The sequence below is a fragment of the Sporothrix brasiliensis genome (genome assembly GCF_000820605.1).
Source record: "Sporothrix brasiliensis 5110 chromosome Unknown Cont15, whole genome shotgun sequence".
Classification (NCBI taxonomy): domain Eukaryota; kingdom Fungi; phylum Ascomycota; class Sordariomycetes; order Ophiostomatales; family Ophiostomataceae; genus Sporothrix; species Sporothrix brasiliensis.
This window is the reverse complement of record NW_024467134.1, coordinates 3,320,590-3,342,446: the sequence shown is the minus strand read 5'-3', so window position 1 is coordinate 3,342,446 and position 21,857 is coordinate 3,320,590. Positions and strand designations below refer to the sequence as shown.

At 56.3% G+C, this 21,857-nt stretch overlaps 5 protein-coding genes across 5 annotated transcripts; 2 read left to right on the top strand and 3 right to left on the bottom strand.

Moving 5' to 3' along the window:
• Nucleotides 1-2,213: 2,213 nt before the first annotated feature.
• On the top strand, nt 2,214-3,874 carry SPBR_05825 (cytochrome p450 monooxygenase; the record flags this gene model as incomplete). Its single annotated transcript, XM_040764088.1, has 2 exons — nt 2,214-3,730; nt 3,799-3,874. 2 exons carry the CDS (start codon nt 2,214-2,216, stop codon nt 3,872-3,874), a joined length of 1,593 nt encoding a protein of 530 aa, XP_040622659.1.
• Nucleotides 3,875-4,182: 308 nt separating this feature from the next.
• On the bottom strand, nt 4,183-4,914 carry SPBR_06176 (uncharacterized protein; the record flags this gene model as incomplete). Its single annotated transcript, XM_040764438.1, has 1 exon — nt 4,183-4,914. One exon carries the CDS (start codon nt 4,912-4,914, stop codon nt 4,183-4,185), a length of 732 nt encoding a protein of 243 aa, XP_040622658.1.
• Nucleotides 4,915-5,480: 566 nt separating this feature from the next.
• SPBR_05787 (uncharacterized protein) lies at nt 5,481-7,244 on the bottom strand (the record flags this gene model as incomplete). Its single annotated transcript, XM_040764050.1, has 4 exons — nt 5,481-5,669; nt 5,735-5,834; nt 5,908-7,087; nt 7,133-7,244. 4 exons carry the CDS (start codon nt 7,242-7,244, stop codon nt 5,481-5,483), a joined length of 1,581 nt encoding a protein of 526 aa, XP_040622657.1.
• A 1,536-nt stretch (nt 7,245-8,780) lies between these two features.
• SPBR_05691 (aarF domain-containing kinase) lies at nt 8,781-10,916 on the bottom strand (the record flags this gene model as incomplete). Its single annotated transcript, XM_040763954.1, has 1 exon — nt 8,781-10,916. One exon carries the CDS (start codon nt 10,914-10,916, stop codon nt 8,781-8,783), a length of 2,136 nt encoding a protein of 711 aa, XP_040622656.1.
• Nucleotides 10,917-13,215: 2,299 nt separating this feature from the next.
• On the top strand, nt 13,216-17,333 carry SPBR_05508 (uncharacterized protein; the record flags this gene model as incomplete). Its single annotated transcript, XM_040763772.1, has 2 exons — nt 13,216-16,900; nt 16,963-17,333. 2 exons carry the CDS (start codon nt 13,216-13,218, stop codon nt 17,331-17,333), a joined length of 4,056 nt encoding a protein of 1,351 aa, XP_040622655.1.
• Between the last annotated feature and the right edge of the window lie 4,524 nt (nt 17,334-21,857).

Below are 21,857 nucleotides of genomic sequence, written 5' to 3'. Positions count from 1 at the left end.
ATGGACAGATGCGAAAAGGGGCGGGATGTATGTGGTATGGCCGAGAACAAAAGGACAAAATAACGGCTGGTCAAATGAGCAATTGGCCGAAGCACAAGACTGTTGTTCCGTCGAGACATCATCAGAGCTGGTTTGCCCGCGCCATTAGACCGACTCAGAGAGCTCACCGGAGACGCGCTGTTCAGCTGAAAACACTTCAAAAACGCCGCCTGGTGACGAATACACCGAGCACTGCTGATAGACAAGGTGTGAGCATGGGCCTCATGGAAAAAGGTCAGTAAAGCCAAAGGGGAAGCTGGCGCTGTGAGGCGGCCGGAAGCCGTGGATTTGTTGAAACTATTAAAAAGTACATTCTTACCTGCATGGCCTAGTGGACCAACAGACACCGACGCATATGAGACCGCTAGGCCAACAGATCGCAAGAGCGATAGAAAAGCAAGGGGATAGTAGATAGGATACGACGGCAGAAACAAAGAGATTTTTTGCATTGTGGTTTTGTAATTATGCTGTCGAAGATTGGAAGATGGGGGGCAAGTCGGGTTGAGCAGCACAACAATGGGGGAAATGATTGACTTGGTGTGGAAGAAAGAGGAAGGAGAAAAGGGCGGTCTAGGAAGGTGTGAACCGGGGTGTTTCGCGAGGAAGGTGCGCAGAGAACATGCTGCAGGCCGCGATTTCTACCAGGTAAATAAGCAAACGGAACACCCGTACGAAGTATGTTGTACGCCGGCGAGGCTGAAAGCATTTAGCAAACGACAGGATGCAGCAGCATGCGCTTCAAAACAGTTAATACTCGAGCGGCATTGTCTAGCTGCGAAAGGAGCCTACGGAGAACAAAAACTGGAACCTGCACCCGCCCACGTCAAGCTAAAGGACGTGCCTTGGGAGCATTAAAGAATCTCCTAGCACTCTTAGTGCTGTTAAAAGCCGGCAATGAAGGTGGGATGTTGCTGGCCGAGCGTTGACGAAGTAGGGATGTCTCGAAGATGAGATTGGTGAGCAGCGTTGGACGTGATGATATGTGATACGTCGTACAGCAGCAGTCATGAAAACAATGAGCAATATAAGTTACTGCAAGGCTCGACAGCCGAATGGCCGCGGGGTAGTTTGTGTGTTCTCAGTTCGAACTCGTGTTAAATGTCTTACATACGGACTCGATAATCATAAGACTAAAAGCCTACCAAACGCTTGCCCAGGCTTATGTCAGCCAGAAGAAGACGCACCTGCCCAAATGATCAGTGATAAATAAACAATATCGGGAGTCTTGGAGAAGGGGAAGGAACGGCATACCTTCTTATGATGTCTGCAATGTTTGCAATGTTTGCAATGTTTGGTCCCATCTCATGAAAAGCCCGGAGAGTACGACGTACGTAAAGCTGCGTCCTTCGTTGACACACCCAAGATTGGTGACCCCCACACGTCTCTCCATGGAGCAGCCGGACACAGCTGAGCAAAACAAGCATATGCTGATTTGCCTGCCGCCAACTCTTGGCCGCCTTTCATCCACGATTCCCTGCATTACCAAGCCGCGAGCAAAATCCCTGCGGATATCTAGCTCAATCTAGTCCATGGTGGACTTGTCCCGTGCATAACCCCGTGCCAAGTGCAAACAGCGGACCACCAGTCTCAAGCTAGGTACCCGGAGCCGTAAAATGATAGAGCCGTCAGAGGAATATGACAATACATTTGCAGAGATCGTCGTTCCTGAGGCTCGGGGTCCGTATTCCTCCAGCTCTTACAGAGTTTTCAGCTGCACTTACCTCTGACAGTGGCTGCCCAGGCCACAGACAAGCATATGGCAAAGGAAACCAAAGCGGACGGTCCCGTCGCGCCCGAACGCCAAGTTTTCCTTGCAGCCCCTCGTATCACCCCACGTCCATTACTACACTCACATCACATCCTCACACCTTCACACTCCTCGGACAATCACCGTCACTGCGACCTACGTCCCAAGATTGCAGTGGTCCATGACCAGTCTGTGAAAGCAGCGGCCTACCGACCAGGCCTTTGGAACATCAAATGATACATCACATCAGAGACACCATTGCTCCGTCCGTGCTTTGGTTTATTGTGCCGGCAGCGTCCGTTTCATTTACATCATTGCGTCTTTCCCACCTTTTCTCTCCATTCTCGTTATCAACTTTGCCACGATCTCACTCACCTTTTCTTCTACTTGTAAACAAGACAAGCCCCGGCCTCCGAGGAACACAACCATGGCCCTCAGCAACCTCCCGTTAGTGTCGTCACCAGCCGTGTTGGCGACAGCAGCCACATCCGTCCTACTCTATCTTCTATTTTTGGTCCTTCACAGGTCCCAACACTCTTCCCTTCCCCTACCACCAGGTCCTCCGGGCCGGTTTCTTGTTGGCAACCTTGGTGATGTCAGCGCCGACCATCCGGAGGAAGACTACATGCGATGGGGCACAGACTACGACTCGGACGTCATTCACGTCGAGGTCCTTGGCCAGCACATGATCTGCCTCAACAGTGTTGCCGCCGCCACCGAGATACTCGACCGTCGTGGTGCCAACTACTGCGACCGGCCTCGCTTTGCGCTCTTCGAGGTCATGGGCTGGGGCCTGACGTTGACGTTCTTGCGCTGGGGTCAGCAGTTCAAACTTCACCGCAGCCTCTTCCAGAAGACATTCACGGCATCCAACGTTAAGGTTTTCCGGCCCATCCAGCTGCACGAGTCGCGCAAAGCTGTGGTTGACCTGTTGGCCCATCCGGACCGCTGGGAAGAGGCCACGCTGTTGATGACAACTAGTATCATCTTCCGCATTGCCTTTGGCCAGGAAATCACGGACGTATCGTCGCCGTACTGTGCGATGGCCGCCGCCGCCAACGAAGCCACGACCAACGGCGGAATTGCCGGCACCTCACTCATCGATTTGTTCCCGCCCGCACGGTTTCTGCCCGGATGGCTGAACCCGTCGCCGGCGCTACGCCATGCCCGCAACAGCCGTAAGGCCATCCGTACGATCCACGACGTGCCGTGGGCCGCTTCGCTCAAGGACATCGAGGCTGGCACGGCGCCACCGTCTTTTATGCGTACGCACTATGAGCGCTTGCAAGAAAGTATCCGAGCTGGCAAGCCCATCGACATGACCGAGCGCGACATCAAGGGTGCCACAGGCGCTGTCTTCATTGCTGGTGGTAACTCGACCTGGAGTACTGTGCTCTCAAACCTCATGTTCCTCGCCAAGAACCCGACTGTGCAAAAGGGTATCCAGGAGGAAGTTGACCGTGTGCTTGGTGTCGATGGCAGTGATGCGCAGTCGGCTCCAAGGCTGCCGACGTTCGAAGACCGGTCCGATCTTCCTCGTCTCGACCGCTTCCTCCAAGAAGTCCAGCGCTCCCTTCCACTCAACCCTCTAGTCATCCCGCACAAAAGCCTGCGGGAGGACGAGTATCGTGGCATGCGCATCCCCGCTGGTAGTCTGGTGCTAGCCAACACCAAGGCGATGGCGATGGACCCAAGCGTTTACCAGGACGCTCACATTTTTGACCCTGACCGGTATATCAGCACGGAACACGGCGGCCGTGGCGAGCCGTTCCCCAATGGCAATTTTGGATTTGGCCGGCGCAAGTGCCCGGGCAACTTTCTAGCCATGGCCACGGTATACATGTTCCTAGCGACGTTGCTGGCCGTGTACGAGGTCGAGATGGTTATGGGGCCGGACGGCAAGCCGATCGAGCCACAACCGGCGGTGACCATTGGGCTAGGCGGGTATGTATCCTTTATGGGGTGCAAACAAATGTATTGTGATTTCTACTGACGCTTCCGTGCTTTTGCAGACATCCAGCACCTTTCCAGTGCCAATTGAGGCTGCGCAACCCCGCTATGGCCCAACTTCTCAAGGAATCGACATGAACTTTGAATCAAATGGTATTACCTGTATAAGGAACACGTCAAAGTAAAAGATATCGTTACATTGCCACATCAATGCGAAATATCAAAATCTTTTACACGGCACGTGACACTGTAGACCATGCTGGACATAAGAGTATAAAATGAGATCTGAGATGGATGTGTCTTCGTTAAGCTGTAACTAACCTACAACGCCCAAATTTTACAATGTGTCTTGACGCGTAAATCGTAGTATCATCGCTTGAACTTTATATTCTTCTTCAACCTGTCCGTCCGGTTTGCATCAATAGCAAACTTTTGTCTGGCCCCATCTATTTTTTCGAGTCCTCTCCGCTCCCTTTCTTGCTGCTGCCGATCAGGGTGCCGTCTGACTTTTTGAGAATCTTGGCCACCCACTCCTCCACCTCGCGCTCGGCCTCCTCGTCCGTCATTCCGCCACCGCTCATCGTCCCATCCAGATTCTGGCCGCGTGTGTAGCGTCGGGCCAGCGCCCGCACGTCGTCCATGGAGCTCAGGTCCAGCGCCCACGACATGCCGCCCGTCAGCATGAGAAAAAAGCTCATCACGTTGAGCGTGGCCAGGTTCAGGGCCTCCAGGGCCATAAATGAGCCGTGCGGCGCCTCTTCCTTGGTCGCCGAAGCCGCCGCAGCCTCGGCGGCCGCACCGTTGCCCAACGACGTCTGGCCGGAGCCGCTGGGCGAGTAGAACTTGAGCTGGGCGGCGAGTTGTTTGCGGGCGACAGTCCGCCGTGTCAGAGTGGTGGAAAGTGCGAAGAAAGTGGCACCCGCAAAGAAAAGCCCGAGCTGCTTGAGGGAGCGGGAGGAGAACATGGAATGGTCGTGCGGGGGAAGAGACTGCGGCTGTTGCTGAGACTGGAGGGCGGAGACGGCGGTCGTCGGTGTTTGTCTTGGAGCCTCTGGCAGCGAGGATGCAGGAGCAGGGGAGGCAGTCGCCTTGGCAGCCGGTGGTGTCGTCGCCGCGGCGTCTGGCGACTTCAAGTCTGGCGGCAGCAATTTGCCGATGAGCGATGCAATGATCGTCATGGTAGCGATGGAGGAGGGGGCTGTTGACAGTAGAGCGAAAAAGACAGTCAATTGCCTCCTAGATTGAAGAATAAAAAGAAACGAAAGGGCAATGGGTGCGTGTAGGCGTGCGTTGTGCGTCGAGGGCGGAGGCCGAGAAGGCGGTTGTCGACGCTGTGGAAAGATTGGAAGCGCAACTCTTGAGAAATTTGCAGCCCATGGTGCGCCGGCCTGGCGAGCCTGGCAGACCCAGGTGGGTTCTAGTGAGGGGGCCACGCCAGCCGCCTTTTCAGTGGGCCAGGCCGCAGCGCGGGGGAAAGTTGTCCACAGCAGGCAGTAGTGGGGAGCTTTCTGGGGCAAGTGCGCCAGGGGCGTCTCTTGCCATTGCGGACACTAATGTTCCATGAAGCAGATATCGCGATTGCTGCTGAATACTTTCTTTGTCAACTATCATATTGCCATTCCATTGAGTGTTCTACTATTTCCTCTTACACCCCAAAAAGACTGTGTTGCAGCCCATCCATCTCAATCTCTCATTAAGCTCCCTAAGTGCATCGGCACGCCACCGTATAATCCGCCGCCACAACCTATTCCTCTCGAACCTCAACGCCAGGGTGCTTCATTTCGCCCAGCTGCATCTCGATGGCGGCGACATCAATGGTCTTCTCGCCGCGGCGGACGGCCTCAACGTCGGGGACGTCTGAGTGCTTTTCGCCCTCGAAGATGGCGTCGATCTCTTCGAGCGTCTTGCCCTTGGTCTCGACCCAGTAGACGGCCTGTTTGTAAGTATAACTCGGACGACAGTAAAGGATACAGGGGGTTATGGGGAGTGAAGGCTTACAATCAGAACGGCAATGACAATATCCCAGGATGCGTTGACGAGGTACATCTTCCAGCCAATGTTGTTCAAGCCAATTGGCATGATGTAGACGAAGAGGACGCTGTTTGTGTTAGTCGGGGTCAGGGCCAGAGGACTCAAATCACAAGTCACACTGTATGGCAGTGAGTACTCACGCAAAAGCATTCAGCATGAAGCTCGAAAAGGCCAGGCCGTTGGCACGGATCGAGTAATTCATGACCTCGGGTGGGTACAGGAGCAACAGCGGTGTCCATGCGATGGAATAGAACCCTTGGAACAGGAACATGACGGCGACGTCGCCGTACACAAGGCTCGACGAAGCGCCGTCCGGATTGTCGGCGTACATCTTGGACAGGCCGCCAATGATGAACAGGCAGATGACAAGCAATACCTGGGTCAGAAGCGCCGTCGGTTTGCGGCCCCATTTGGCCACGAGGTGCGTGCCCAGCAAGCAGCAAAAGAGGCACCATACATTGAGCACGACGTTAGCCTTGAGCTGTGACACGGTATCGGTAATGCCGGCCGTGTCCAACTCGGGGCCGAGGTAGTACGACGCGATGATATTTCCAACCACGCAAGAAAAAGGGCCGGCCGACATGCCAATCAGCAGCCGCCGGCGGGCTGAGGGGGTGCGCACGATTTCGCGCGGGCTCATGGTGCGGCCGTCCTTCTTCTCCCACTCGAGCGTGTCGATGATTTCCTTGTACACGGCGACCGACACGGGATCGAAGATGTCGCCATTGGAGTTGGCCTGGGCGACGGCGGCGCGGGCGGCCTCAAAGTGGCCTTCGTGGACCAGCCAGCGGGGCGACTCGGGGATGAATGGCAGGATCGCGATACACAAAATGGAAAAGATGCCCTGAAACAGCGAGGGCGCGCGCCAGGCCCAGGTCGACTGCCACTCGCCGGTGCCAAGCGTGATGCCGGCAGCAATGAGAGCGCCGACATAATAAAAGTCGTTGAGAAGGCCGACGCCCCAGGCGCGGTAGCGACTCGCGAACGTCTCGCTCAGGTAGACGCCGCTTGCAATTCCAGATAGAGCAACACCAAACCCGAGTACGATGCGCGCGACGACAAACATGGCAATGTCCTGCGAGGCAGTCTGCAGCACGATGCCGATGAGCGTGATGACGGAGCCCCAAAAGACGGCTGGACGGCGACCAAGTCGGTCCGCAGCGACGCCGGATATGATGGGGCCGAAAAAGCCGCCGATGAAGACTGACGCGGTGTTGAGGCCCGTGGTAGCGGTGTTGAGCTCAAAGTAGTCGAGGTACGACGGCAAGATGTTGAGCCCGTTGAGCATAGAGCCGTCGTACCCGTTGGTCTGATCGTGATCTGATGTTAGTCAAGTCAAAGGTGACACACATGAAGGGTGATGACAACATACGGCACTCTGCACCATGGAACATAGGATAAGAAGCACCGAAAGCGTCACACTGGACTCGGGCACCCAGGCCGGCAGCCACGTTCCCGTTGGCGTCTTTTGAAGCATGATGAAGGGCGTCAAGGCAAAGTGGCAGCTAAACCTGTTTCAAACTATGTGCACTCGTTCAGGGTCGAATGCAGACCGGCACAGATGAGCCGACAAAAGACGACCGCGGGTTTGGCAAATGCAAAAGACAAACGTGCAGTAAAGCACCGGCGGGAGGCGGGTGACCACCAGTCATTATATTAATCAAAAGGCACCCGGCTTGCGGCTTGACAGATACCGAAAAACAAGCTCCTCATCTGTACGTCGTACTGGGCGGTATCAACTTACTACGATATGTCCAGAATACCCTAGTAGAACGTGTCTCGTGCACACGGCGAACGGCACACTTTCTGCGACCTTTGGCAAGTCCCGATAAGGACCAACAGCACCTCTGCATTTTAGCCAACTGGTTTGTCGGTCTGTCGGTGGCATGCATCAGTGGCATGCACATCAGCAACACCGAACGAGACTTGTTACGCTCCTTACGACTTCATAAAAGAGGAGCTATGCAATCACTTGGTGGAGGGGGTGTGAGCATCAAAAGGTGACTAGAGCTACCAAAATCCCCTACGACCCACGATTGCAACTCTCATGGCGATCGCTGTTTGGATTAGGAAAGAAGATAGCGGACAATCGGGAACAATGACTAGGGCAATGAACAGGACGAGGGAAAGGAGACAAGGGGAAATTGTCAGCATCGCGCTGACAATTTCACGGAGTTGTACAACTGAGTACACTTTGTCCGTAGACGCGCCGATACAAATTCACCGTCTCTTCCATCGCCCCTCGTCTTCGGCAGCGAGTATTCGAAAGCTCAAGTCGCTCCAGGAGATGCCGAGTACTGTCAACCGGTATGTGACTATTATGTATGGTGAGCTTAGCTGGGCTCCAGCGGATGAGATCCTTGCCTCCGCACAGACTAGCCCACGACAGGAAGGCGGATGCGATGGACAGCAAGAAAGGAGACAGTTGAGGACGGTTCAGATCAGGCAGTCCAAGAAAACCAAGGACGGCCCAGGAAGCTTAGTCTGCGGGTCCAACAGCACTGCAGGTCAAAGTGGGACGCACGGACGAGACGAGGAGACAGCAAGAGGAGAAGACGAGAGGAGATACGAGGGAGTTTTGTCTTGCCCCTCTCGCCGGGTATTCTTGCAATGACCGAACCTAGAATGCGTCCCGCTCTGGCTTCTTCTTATCATGACGAGGAAACAATACGCGTGCGAGTCTCGGTGCGAAATATTCAATACGAAATGCTCTATACGAAATCATCACTATTTGCTAAAATGCAGACCATAAAGTGCAACGACGTGAGATGGGTTCTATTCAAAAATGATGCGAGCGGCGACGGACGGCCTGGTTACCGTCTCTGTATCTCCATCGACTCTATCGTCTGTCCGTGAAACATGCCACCTGCGTAGCCGATGATGCGCCAGTCGGGAAAGGTATCGTACAAGTATATGTCCTGTGCAACCCAAACCAAAACGCCATGCTGTAGTCTTAGTCTTGCTGTAAATCTTGCTGCAGATTTACTTCGGTCTGGTTCTCAGCGCGCCACACTCAGCCATCAAAGACCTCGTGCTGCAACTCCACGCCATATTCCTTGGCCATGCCCTTCATTTGCGCCTCAATCTGGTCCTCCAGCCCGCGGCGGCCACCCAGGAACTGCCGCACCCGGTAAAAGTAAAACACGGCGTCCGTCACCGCCAGCACCGTGCTGAAGACCACGTGCCGCCACATGTTTGCCAGCCGCTCGCGCCACGGCTGCGCCCGGTCCTCGTAGAGGCTCGCGCTCGCCCACCGCCCGATGCGCTTAACCCGGTTGACGGGGCTGCCCATGCGCTGGTTGTTGGCCTGCACAATGCGCAGGTTGCGGCCCAGGAATATAAACTCCTTGGGCCACTTCTCCTCATCCGCCATAATGTCGCGCATGCCCTGCTTCATCCGTGCCTGCATCGCGTAGTGCCGTTCCGACGCCGTCTTTCCGCCGGCCAGGTCCTCGGCGATCCCGCGCCGGAACGTATCGTCGCCGCCCTCGTACGGCCGCAGCATCGTCGACGACGCAAACAACTCGGGCGCCTGGATGCCCCACTCCGCGCACGTCGCCGCCACCGTCGCGTGGTCCAGCGTCAGCATAGCCTTCCAGAACACGCTGTACTGGTGCCGGAACGTCGGCGACATGTACACGTAGAGGCCGTGGTCGATCAGCACCAGCTCCGCCTGCCCGGACGCCTTGCGCCGCACAAACATGTTGCCGGGGTGCGGGTCGCAGTGCACCACGCCCCACTTGAACATCTGCGCCGAGAACAAGTCGATCATCGTCGACATCACGTCCGTCGTGCTCAGGCCCAGCCCGCCCTTGCCGCGCGGGCCGCGCCACTCTGTGCGCTCCGGTTTGAGCACAAGACTGTCTCGCACGTCGCTGTCGCCAGGCCGCGCGCTGCTATTGCCGCGCGCCGAGGCGGCGGCCCGCACCTTGTTGCGCAGTGCATCCATATCTGGGCTGGGCAGCTTGGCACCGTGCACACCGGGCGAGCTGACACCACTGCCGCCCCGCCAAGCTCCCTGGATCGCGTCCTGGTCCCACAGCCGCACGCCCTCGATCCACTCCGTCGTCAGCACGCGGTGCGACGAAAAGTCGTAGTACACCGGCGGCACGTAGACACGGCCACGCAGCGCCGGCTCGTTGTTGATCAGGTCGCGCATTGTCTCCGAGTTTTTTGCCTCGTTCAGAAAGTCCGTCTCCAGCATGAGTCGCTCCGACACAAACGGCACCAGCGAGTACAGCGGCAAGTCGAACCAGTACGAGTACACCTTGGCGACGGCCTTGAAGGCCCACAGGTCCCAGCCAATCTGCTTGGCAATCTCGGGCTTCTGGATCTTGACTGCCACTTCGCGCCCGTCCGGCAGCCGCGCCCAATGCACCTGTGCCACCGACGCGCTGGCCCGCGCCTTGCGCTCCATCACGCCCTTGCCCGCCTCGCCCGTGAAGCTGACGCCAAACACCTCCTCGACAGACCGCCCGCCAAAATCCTCGCGCACCACCTTCTCGACGGCCGCCCACGTGTCCTGCGGCGCGTCGTCAAACATGCGCCCAAACATGCGCTGGAACTCGGGCGGCAGCACGGCGCTCTGCATGGCAATCGCCTGTCCGATCTTGAGGTACAGCCCGCCATTGTGCCGCAGCAGCTCCGACAGCCGCTCCGCGTTGCGCCGGTGGAGGTCGGCCACGTCGCCGGGTGTGCCAATGATTGGCAATGGGTCGGCCCGGAAGTTGATCTTGTAGTCGAGCGCCACGACTAAGCCCGTGCCAAACGTGCGCAGCGAGCGTGCCATGCCAGAAGCGTACACCTGACGGTCCACCAGGTACACGGCGCCGCCAATCACGCCCAGCACCAGCAGGCGACGACCCCAGCGGCGCATCCGTGGGTAGTCACGGGCCTTGCGAGGACCACCCAGCTCGGCAGGCGTGGGCGGACGCATGGCCTGGAAGGGACCCCCATTGCCGCCTCTGCCGCCGCCGCCGCCGGCGCCTCGTGACTGGACGCCCCGGCGCTGGAAAGCAACGAATGGCGTGTGGTGTGTGACAGGGCGCAACGCCGGTGCAGAATGCCGCGCCACACCCACGCGGCCGAGGACGGCCATGTCCACGGCGGCGCGCGTGGCCGCTGCCGCCGCGGAGGCGGAGCGAAACATGGTTTGTCGGGCGGAAGGAATCGAGAAATCGAGAAATTGGGGAAGATGAAGGGGAGACAGGTCGGTAGAAAGACGGCGTGGTAACGCGCGAAAAGTCGAGAGTCCAGGTCAAAATGCTGGCCGACGAAAACATGTGTCAGTCCTCAAACCCAGCCACATCATTTTCGAAAAGATTCTCGAAGACGTAAGGCCGCGTACGGTGTTTTCATTGTGTGGCCTGCGCAAAAACTCGGTGTCGGGCAGATGAAAATCCCGGTCAAAGCCAAAAGGCCTCGAACGACAGCCGCGGGGCTTCTGCTCTTTCCCTGCTAGGCCCGGTAGGTCCGCAATTTTATCACGCGAGGCAGGCAACCGCCACCCCGTCAACTGCTAGGCTATATAGGGCAGGAACGACCCGATCTAAGGCCAGTGGCAGATGCCGTTGGCGATTAAACCCGAGGTGACTAACTTGAGCGGCCTAAGAAAAAAAAAGAAGAAAAAATAAGAAAGAAAAAAAAACACTTTTGAAATACGGCCTAGTCTTGTCAAGGCACGCACTTACCCAAGACCACGGCGTCGAGTGTGCTCAAGTGCTTCGAAAAAGTCCTCCACCTCAGGGTAAAGGGTATTTGGAGGCGCATACTAGGAATTCCTCGGTGACGTCGCCAGGAACTGCCGTTCCACCAACAACCGACACAGCTCGAGATGGCGTCTGGAAAAAATGGCCTGCATCCTGATACATGTCTCGGCACCTCAGCATAGGGGAGAGGAAGTTTTGCCCTGCATCCTCGCTCTCGCCAATGGTCCGACATTCGTCCATTGGCAATCTGGTCGGTGGATCGGTTCTCGTAGGCATTAGTCCGGGACGGCTTTTCGCACACCTTATTCGTTCCAACATAAAGGGCCGTCTCTGCTGTGTCCCCTGCGCTGTGCGTCCCTAATCTGCAAATCCCATGACGACGCTGTGGCAAACTGGCCGGTCGTATGAGAAATCTCGGCCACTTCGCTATTGGGTTCTGTCATATTGGTATCACGGCGCCAGCTGACTTGCTGCAGGGTTTGCCTTCCTTGGCACTTTGCTCGTTCTTCGCTCCTGTATCGGGCTTTCCTTGTTCGCCCTGTGTTCGGGCTCTGCTGTGTGTTTTTAAAAATCCTCTGCTCCTTTCCTAACCGGCGTGTATTATCGGCAATACTCGCATTACGCGGTGGCACAGAGGGTAGAGGGTCTGTATCTGCCCATCGATCCAAAGCAACAGCCCAGTGCTCCGTCACGCATCACTCATTCAGCAAGTCCTGCCCCCTCCTCGACGACTCATAAGATGGAGACGGGCGTGTGAGGTGCCATCCGATCTTGCTCATGCTCATTCCGAGCCAAAGAGACGAGAAGCAGCTTCACTGGCCTGGATCTCGGCGTCTTCGAGCATCCTTGTACGCTCGTACGCTGCGATCAGGAGGCGTTGAGACACTGCTGGCCGTTCGTTGCAGGATCAACGGCTTCGCGTCCGAATCGTCGATGGCTGACGCCACCCAATGCCCACCAACGCCGCGAGACACTTGACATCATCGCCTTGCAAATTAGTTGGAATGGGGAGCCCTTTTAGCTTCCCGCAACTGCCACACTAGCCTAGCTCGCCTAGACAGTGCTGAGCACGCCTTGCGGAACGCGCCAGATGCCCCTTGCATTTCCACGCTTGCTTTCTAATTCCTGCGACCGCCGTATTGGTTCCCTGTTGCGTAGCTGCCCTGTGGGGAGTAGATAAAATGTAAACAGACCATCCTGCCTTCCCCTGCCTTGCAAGAGCTGCCCAATTGCTTGGTGCAAGAAAAGGCAAGAACGCATTTCCAAAACACAAAACGTACACACTGCATCGCTCCCGCTTTGCTTTTCCGGCCGTCCTCTGCTCCTTCCCAATCAGCCCGACTTTCGGAAACTCTGCGGTTTTCCACCCCCCCGCGGGCCGCTGCAACGCCTTCCATCTTATTTTCCATCCACAACCCCTCCCCCACCTGCCCGCATTTGGCTCTCACGTTTGCACCTTCCGCTCAAAGTTGCCCGACCATCCTCCTCACGTGCTAGCATACCTGTCAGAGGCAGAAAACCCAACAGCCCTGCCTCGTACTTTCCTCCCGGCTGCGAGCCGTCGTCTTGTATCCTCCTTCTACCTCCTCTCCTCTCTTACCTGCTTCCTCTATCTTGCCGTTCCCCCCCGAATCAACAACCTCGAGATCGACAACTTTTACCACACTGGCATCGTCTTCCACACGTGTCTCCCACCACCCCCTCATTGCACATCTGACGCCCGCCGTCATCGTGGGCACAATGGACCCGCGGTTTCGCTATCCCGCACCCTCCGGCCGGCGGTCGCCGCCGCTGCACAACCCAGCGCGGGCCTCGATGCCGGTAAACATTGGCAGCAGCTATCCGTCTGCCGTCTACGGGGCCGACCCTCACGCCTCGCAGCCGCATGTGACCTCCCGATACGACGACCCGATCACCCCGCGGACCCAGGCCACTGTGGACTACCGCAATGCTCCAGCCGTCCCAACGCCGCCACAGCTGCACAAGACACAGCCGCCACTTGCCGCTGCGGCGGCATCCGCAGCCTCGGGCCAGCCTTCTCATCCTCCTCACCATCAGCATCAACTTGGTGCCTCCCAGGACCCTGCCCATCTTCATCACCACCACCACCACACGCAGCACCAGTCCTCGATGCCGCCCCCACCTCCGCCTACGACCACCGCGCGCACGTACACCGTCACCAAAGATCCGCTTGCCCGCAGCACGAGTCTGCGCGAGCCACCCCGAACCCACCGAGCATCCATGAACGAGTCTACGCAGAAGCGTCCCATCATTATCACCACCACTACAGGTGGCAGCTCAGCCGCACCCTCCAGCTCTGCGACCGCGAGCCGTGGTCCTCCGTCCCCCATCCGTGGCGAGTTCCGCACGCCCAGTGCAGACCTCGCGCGTGGAGGTACCACGCGCGAGGATAACTACTACTATGCCATGCCGGCGTCGACTGCAGCCCTGCGGACCCGCGATGCCCGGTACTCGTACTCTGGTGCACCCATGAGCGCCACGCTCGACAACGACGAGCTTAGCCGCTTGCGCGAACGCCATGATTCCATTCATGGAGCCCCGCGTGTGGACTCATTGCCACGCTCGCGGCTCATGCCAACATATGTCAATATGCCGCGCCACGGTAGCGTCGCCGTGCCTGGCCCCGGTGGTGGCGGCTCGATCGCTAGCGGTGCGGGGTCGGCGTCCCTGAGCGCGGTCCCACCCGGCTCGGCGGCTAGTTCCGGTGGCAACAATTACGGCGACCAAGGCTACGAATACACTAAGCCGAGTGACTTAGCTCGCTATGATCTGACCTATGAACACGCTGGCTCCTCCCGGCGCGGCCGCCGCGACAGCTTTGACCGCAACTACTACCGCCCCACGGTCAACCTGGCGACCGAAGTGGGCCGCCCATATGGGTACGAGTCGAGTGTCCGGCGCCCCGCTGGCGGTAACAGTGCCGCTGGCGCCACCGGGCCCCCGCCGACTACATGGGGGCTGGACAAGATCAACAGAACGACGACCTCGTCGGTTTCGTCTGCACAGGCTCCGATCGGCTACGACCCAGTGGGTGCAATGCGGCCTATGGTGGTGCACGGCGCCGCTACTGGTACTGCCGCGACCACGAGCCTTGGGCCGCCAGCTTCTGTCAGCTCGAGCAGCCAGAGCGCATCCCGACAGAGATCAGCATCCCTCTACCAAAACCCACCGGGTGACTATTACCGCAGCCGTGACGATAACGTATCGCGCGAGAGACGGGGCGGCGACCGAGACCGCGACTATAGAGATCGCGATTACCGCGATCGCAGCACCTTCCGCGATGGTGACCGTGTATGGGATCGGGAGCGGGACCGCGACCCTGCTCGTGAGCGCGATGGGCCCCGGGACAAAGGAAGAGACGGTGCGCGCGACGACGAATGGGACCGCAAACGTGCCCGTGCGCCCCAAGAGTACTACGCTGATGGCGGTGCCGCCAATCGTGCTTTTGGCATTCTCGTCAACAGCAGAGACCACAAGCTCCACCAGCATCCAGAATCGCATAGTAGTTTGACTGGGCGCGGCGCTGGTGCTGCTGGCGGTGGATACTATGACGACCACCGTAACGCTTACACCGACGAGGGCATGCGTCGGGAGCGTCGGGAGCCCCGTGGGGACTACAGCGGTTCGCGCTACAACGATGTCGACCGAGAGTTTGTTCGTGGCCACCCGGACCAGACTGAGCGGCTTGGTATTGAATCCCCCAAGCGCAAGGAGACAGACGACGACATGTACGTCCATCATCCACAGGAGGGTATGCGCCACTGGGACATTAATGATCACCCTGACCGAGAGAGCGACTACGAACTTCATCGCGAACGTGAGCGCGAACCTCGCGATCCCCGAGACCCCCGCGAATACCGGCGGGAGCGGGAACGTATACGAGAGAGCGACCGTGAGCGCGGTCCCCGTGACCACGAAAGAGAACGTGAGCGTGAGAGAGACCTCGACCGGGAACGTGATCGCGAACGTGATCGCGAACGAGAGCGGGAGCGGGAGCGGGAGCGGGAGCGGGAGCGGGAACGAGCCCGTGAGCGCGACCGCGTCCATGACCATGACTATGACCATGATTCTCGCCCACCGGTCCGCGCCGCCGACGAGGAAGTCGCCAACACCAAGAAGAGTCGCGATACGAATTCTTCTGGTCTTGGTGTTGCTGCTGCCGCAGCCACTGTTGCGGGCCTTGCTGCCTCGGCTGCAGCAGCCGAGCCGAACAGTCGTCCAGCCGATAAGGCCGCAGATGCCTCTAGCCGACGCGAACCTTCTCGGCGGGATAAGGACCGCAACCTGGATAATAGCCCCCATTCTGCAGATAGCCGCGGCCGTGATCGTGAGCACGAAGGCAGACTCGGCCAGACCAAATATGAGGACGATAGTGGATCGGAAGCTAGCAACGTCTCCAAGACATCCGCCTACACGATACCGGCACCTGTTGCGGCTCCGCCTCCGGCCAGTGGTGATGTGGATGCGGAAGGACCTCGGACACATCCGGTTGACCGTACGCCTTCGACATCGGAGGATGGCGATTCTGACAAGGGATCCACAGAGCCCGGCACACGCAAGCGCCGCCACCACACGACCGCATCCTTTGTGCCGACAAACACTGAGGATCTTTTGGCGCTCAAGGCCGAGCTCGCCGCCTTGGAAGCTAAAGATGAAAAAGACGACAAAGGTGGAAACGATGCTAAAGACAGCAAGTCATCAAAGAAGCACGACGGTGATTCCGATGATGTCCCGCGAGGGCATAAGGGCAGCAAGCCAAGCAAGGCCGATAAAGGAGAAGCAGGATCGCCCAAGATCATGACGCCATCCTCATCGCTGTCCTCTGCGCCACCTTCGCCCTCATCGCGCCCTGTCGACCGCCCTGCCGCTGCCGCCGCCGCTGCCGCCGCCGCCGCCGCCACCGTTGCTACCGCGTCATCCTCCAAAGGCAAGGCTAAGGAGAAGGAGACGGTTCGAGACGAAGGTCCAGGGCATTCCCCGGAACGCAAGTCGGGTAGAGAGCTGGAAATTGTGCCAGAGCCAGACGAGCCTGCCGAGAATCGTCGTGGCCGCGACCAGAGCGAACCGCCGTCCAAGGGTACCGTTGTACGCCTCGTGTCACCGCCACGCGAGAAGAAAGAGAAACAGCCAGTCAAGGGCATTCTCAAGACACCGAGCTCAAAGTTTCCCGAGGAAGCCAATCCCATCCGTGAAGGCGTGGCCCCGCATAAGGATGACAAGACCAAGCAGCAAGGTGTGCCGCCAGGCGCACGATGGACACGGATCAGCCGCAAGCTGGTCAACCCTGAAGCACTCACCATTGGCAAAGAGCGCTTCGAAGTGCGTGACGACTTTGTCATTGTTCTCCGCGTCTTGAGTCGCGAGGAAATTGAAGCGTATACGATTGCGACTGCACAAATTAGAGGTATGATTATGAGTAGAGACACTACCATTTTAATCGAAATATTTAAAACTAACTTTTTCTAGATGCGCATCGCAAGGAGTACGACCACAGCTCACGGCATCATGACGAACGCGACAAGGATAAGGAGAAGAGCAAACCCAATGACAAGGACCGCGACGAGTCGAGAGTCGACGATGAACGGCGGCGCCACCGCTCACACCGTGACCGGGATCGGGATCGGGATCGGGATAGGGACCGCGACCACGACCGTGACGGCGCTCGTGATGACGACGACGAATACTATGGCGGTGGTGGTGGTGGCAGCAACAGCCGTGACCGGCCCCGACGCCACCACCGACACGAGTCCGACAGCTACGATGCCAGTGACAGCAGACATCCGACAATTGAATACCACAACAGCCGTGGTTCCGGCCGGCAGTACCACCGCAATTGAAGTGGACGGTATTTTTATATTCGTTTTCCAATTGCTATTGTTTTTTGTTTTATTCTATCATCTGTTTTGGTGACTTGCTTCTGGTGTCCGTTTTGATGTTCTTCATTCCATCCGCTCATGCTACGACTTACGAAGAGATGATATGGCCCCATGATCCAGTTATTGATAAACAAAATTGATGCGAACATTCGATTTGTTTGTATTTTTTTTTTAATTCTTAGTTTGGACGGGTTTTGTTTTGGATATTGTATCTCTTGGCTGTTCATGTACGCAACTCCGAAATGATGTAACGAGATACAATTTGGCAGCAATGCATATTTGGGATGGCACAGGATTCCTTGGATATATAGTGTTGGAACATTTTGGATCTTTGAGGGCTTGATGGTATTTTTGACAAGATATTGTGTTCATGCTTATACCTCTTTTTGGTTTGTGTGTGTGTCTAACACGCGTTTCTACTTGACTCAGTCCAATGCCTATCGACGAAATCACGAGGTACACTGTCACCTGCGTTTGCCTCCATACACAGTCTCGTTCTTCGACCACCCATGTCTGCGACCCTGATCCATTACTCATTCTTTGTCATCACGGTAACACTACCGCCATGTCCTGCATTTTGTTTGACCTCGCGTGCTCTACCATGTCGTAGTCCCCGTCCCTCGCTACGCCTTTCCTGTTTCCCAGACGTTCGTTCTCGTGAAGTTGCCCCAAGCTGAATCTTATCGTCTTGTCACCTGGATGGCAACAGTGTGTTTTTGTACACCATGTTTCTGTACGTTGGCCGTGGACGCTGCCCGCGGGCACTCTGTGTCACAGAAAGCCAATATCAGCCTCGAGCGCAATTTTGTTGCCCTCTCTCGTTTCCCAGTCTTAGAAACTACAACGTACCACCAATCAACGTTTGCCTAGGGGGCGTGAAAGGGCGAGACGGCCACACCCAGAACCCGAGAAAGGGGTGATTGCTTCGCAGAAGACAGCACACAAGCAGCACGGTCTCAGATCAGGGAGGACAACACGGATCCTAGACAACGACTGGCGGACGGACACCGCAAGGCGGGAAAACGAGGAGAACGAAGAGAACAGGAATGGCAAGAGGCGGTGAATTGAAGCGGGTTCGTGCGTGCTGTGCGACGGAAGTACACAAGACGGACGCGGAGGACGAGGATCTTTTCCATCTTTCCTGATAGAAGCTTCCGGCGTGTAGCTTCTATTTTCCTCCACTCGTCTTCTTCCACCACCTTCCGTCGCCCACTTCCCTTCCTTTCCCACCCCACGACCGTCTTGGGACACAACTTTCTCCGTCTGCCATTCTCCGCAACTACATACGGAGTAACTTGTTCTCACCTGATCTCTTGCCACCTTTCTCCAGATTTACAACACTCTCCTATTCACCTGCCCGACTTGCTTGTTCCACGACGCAAACTGGCGGAACCTGCATGTCTTGCATGCCGCGCAGCCTGCCCTCTCCACCCCTGTCCGGGGCCATCCAAGGGACCTGCGTGGGTTTGAATCTCCCGACATCTTGTCCAGCACTGATCTGCAAGGGCTCCCGGCGCTGTTGTTGGTCAAGACAGTGGCAGACATGCGTTTCGCATGCACATCTCAGCGCGATGACGGCGGTAGCTCGACCGCGAGTGGCAAGTCCTCGGAAACAAGCCAACCACAGTTCATGACTCGCTTCTCACAAGTGCATCACTCGGACTCAAACTGACTTGGTTGTTTCTTTCGACAGTCCCGAGACACTCTTGCTGCGCTTATCGTGTTCATGATTTGCTGATCAACAAGAGAAAAATAATGAGACAGGACGCCAGATCGTCAGATCGCTATCGGCATGCCCCAGCACAGGGATATGAAGTGCGCTTCTTTAACGTCGGTGGCCTCACCGTTTCGACACTTTGTCATCTATCGACGCCTCCTCTTTTGTCTCCGAGAGCACTAGCGAACGATCGACGGAACGCGGCGTCCGATATTTCAGCTATGGTGAAATATATGCAACGAAGTCGGCCGAACGATTTCGCAGTCACATTAACAACATAAATACTACAGAAGGGACACAGATGATGGACCAGTGAACGACCAAAAAAAACTCGAAGAGGAGTGGTGCAAGATCTCGCTCCGGTCTTTGTGGTCGGTTGCTGTACGATGCCTTCTCCGATCTGGCTCCACCGGCCGGGTGATGATGTTTCGGAAGCTTGGATTCTACGACGCGAGATCCGAATCCGGTGCCATGGGAGACACACATCGCGCCTCTCTTCGATGAAGGGACGCTCCTCAAGTCGGCTACCATCGTGAGAATGACAGTCAGCGGGTGGACGAGGCAAGAAACGGCCGTATGTTCCAGCGAGCGAGAGGGAAGTTACACGGGCTGACCTGACAAAGAGGTGAGTAAGAAAGGCGAGGCTCGAGGGCGTGGCCAAAACTTCTTGTTCTTCTTTCCGTTCCAACTCTTCTTCTACCCACATTGCACAAAAGCGTAAACGATGCGCTGCTGGAACTGAAAAATGTTTAGACAGTCGGTGGTCTGCTTCTTAGCTTGCATTTCGTTTTCCTGTGTTCGCCAACAAATCAAGGACCAGAGGACACAGAACGTCGGGGGAAAGGAAGCAAAAGTGGTCTTACTATGCTTTCTCGTTTACGTCCTTGTTTGGTCTCTGCGACGATAATAAGCCCCTCCCTGTTTGGAATTGGACGGACTTCGACGTTGATTTATGTCCTTTGCTTTCTTTTTCCTTGCCATCCCTCGCATCGGGGACTGGTGGTTGATGGAGGAGGATGGCACAGTGGTGCCCACCGTCTTCACCTTGAAGAGACGGTGAGACGCCGTCACCAAAACTGCCCAAAACGGCAAACGAACATGAGGCGAAGAGCGCATCGATGTTGAATGTACGATTGTTGCCATCACAGCAGTCGGTAACGTACGGCACAAAATAAACACACCCGACAAGGGCCAACAGTCAACACGGGAGGTCCTTCTACGGCTGTCTCGCCGGCACGTCGTTTACCTGATTTTTTTTAGACATTATGTCATTCTGTCCGTAATGTCATCTTGAGCTTCATTCCTCACCGGTCTGCGCGGTCTCGTCTTTCTCTTCACCATCCCTCTGTCTTTTGTTTGCCAACCAAGACTGTGTTCATCCGGACCTCTAGGCTTTCCTGTCCTCGTGTGTGGCTCCTTCGATGTCGCCTCTTTCCGTTCACTCCTCCCATTTCTTCTGGTTAGCACCTTTCCGCTGCCGATGGCTGCATTCGTTTTTGCTATGCGAGCGACGCCTCAGATGCCGGCTGGCAGTTTGTTCGCTTTTGCCAAAATCACTCGTAAACATAAGCGCCGCCACGCGAGCGCCGATCCCCCTTTTCCTTGCAAATGGCCTCTTTGATTCTTTATGTTTCTTTTGTCCCCTTTTTTCGTGTTCCCGTTTCTCGGCGTGCTTTCTCGTGTGTTATTTTATTCACGACCCGACAAACGCCCTCCGCTCATGCCCTGTTGTTCGTTCATGCACTGTTGTTTATGCCCCTTTTCACTTGTTATATTTTAAGCAACAGGATCGACTTCTGTGCCACACATCCACCACATACCATAGCCCTTTTCTTGTGATGCGTCGGACGTGATCTCCTGGTCGTCGTTTCCAATTCCCTCTAACAGAGATATATGGACAGCGTTTCGTAGAGTCTCAGCCGATCATAGCAGAGCCAAAGGAGAAAAGTGCTATAGCCAGCCAGCCACGCGTTTCCGGGTTTTCCTTGATCGAGTATCAAAAATAGACTACAACGATACGACAACGCTGCAGACAACGACACCAACAAACAGACGGAGCACATTCATCCTCAGCCAAACCTCCCCGCCCCTCTCATTTCAATCACGGCGTTGTCCGTTCGGAGGAGAGCGCTGAGGTGTATTTCTAGTGTATTTATAATCGGATATGATCAACACAATACGACCAAAGCAGACGAGGTCTCATAATGTCTGCAACGCGCCGTCTCGAGCAATTCAAACGCGGAAAGTCACACTCTCAGGGCACCATTCGACCCGCATCCTTAACACCAATCCGGCGTCTCCTGTCTCGTTCTCGATTCTTGTCGAGACTTTGTGCACACAAGCTGACAGGGCTGTCTGAGTCTTCAACACTTCACCTGGCGCTTGTCTCCACTGCCAAAACATTGGATCGCTATTTCTGTGGTGGAGGAAGTGGGCCTTTTGCTGATCCTGCTTAGGAAACGGCAACAGCTGCGAAATAGGAGATGGGAGATGGGCCAGGGGTTGTGAGAACGAGGCGGGTTTCGGGGCTAGCGCGCGACTTGAAACCATCGTAATTCCTGGAGGATATTATGGAGAGAGGTGCGCTGCGAGGTGTGAGTGAAAGAAACAAACATTTATTAGATCCAATCTCTGCTTGTTTATGCCTCAAGAAGAAAATAGGGAGGAAAAAAAGAAAAAAAAAAAAAAAAAAAAAAAGAAAGGCATGCCCAGAAACACCCGAACAGCCCCTGGCAGGCAGTTGTTATGCATTGCCGCCATTACATGTA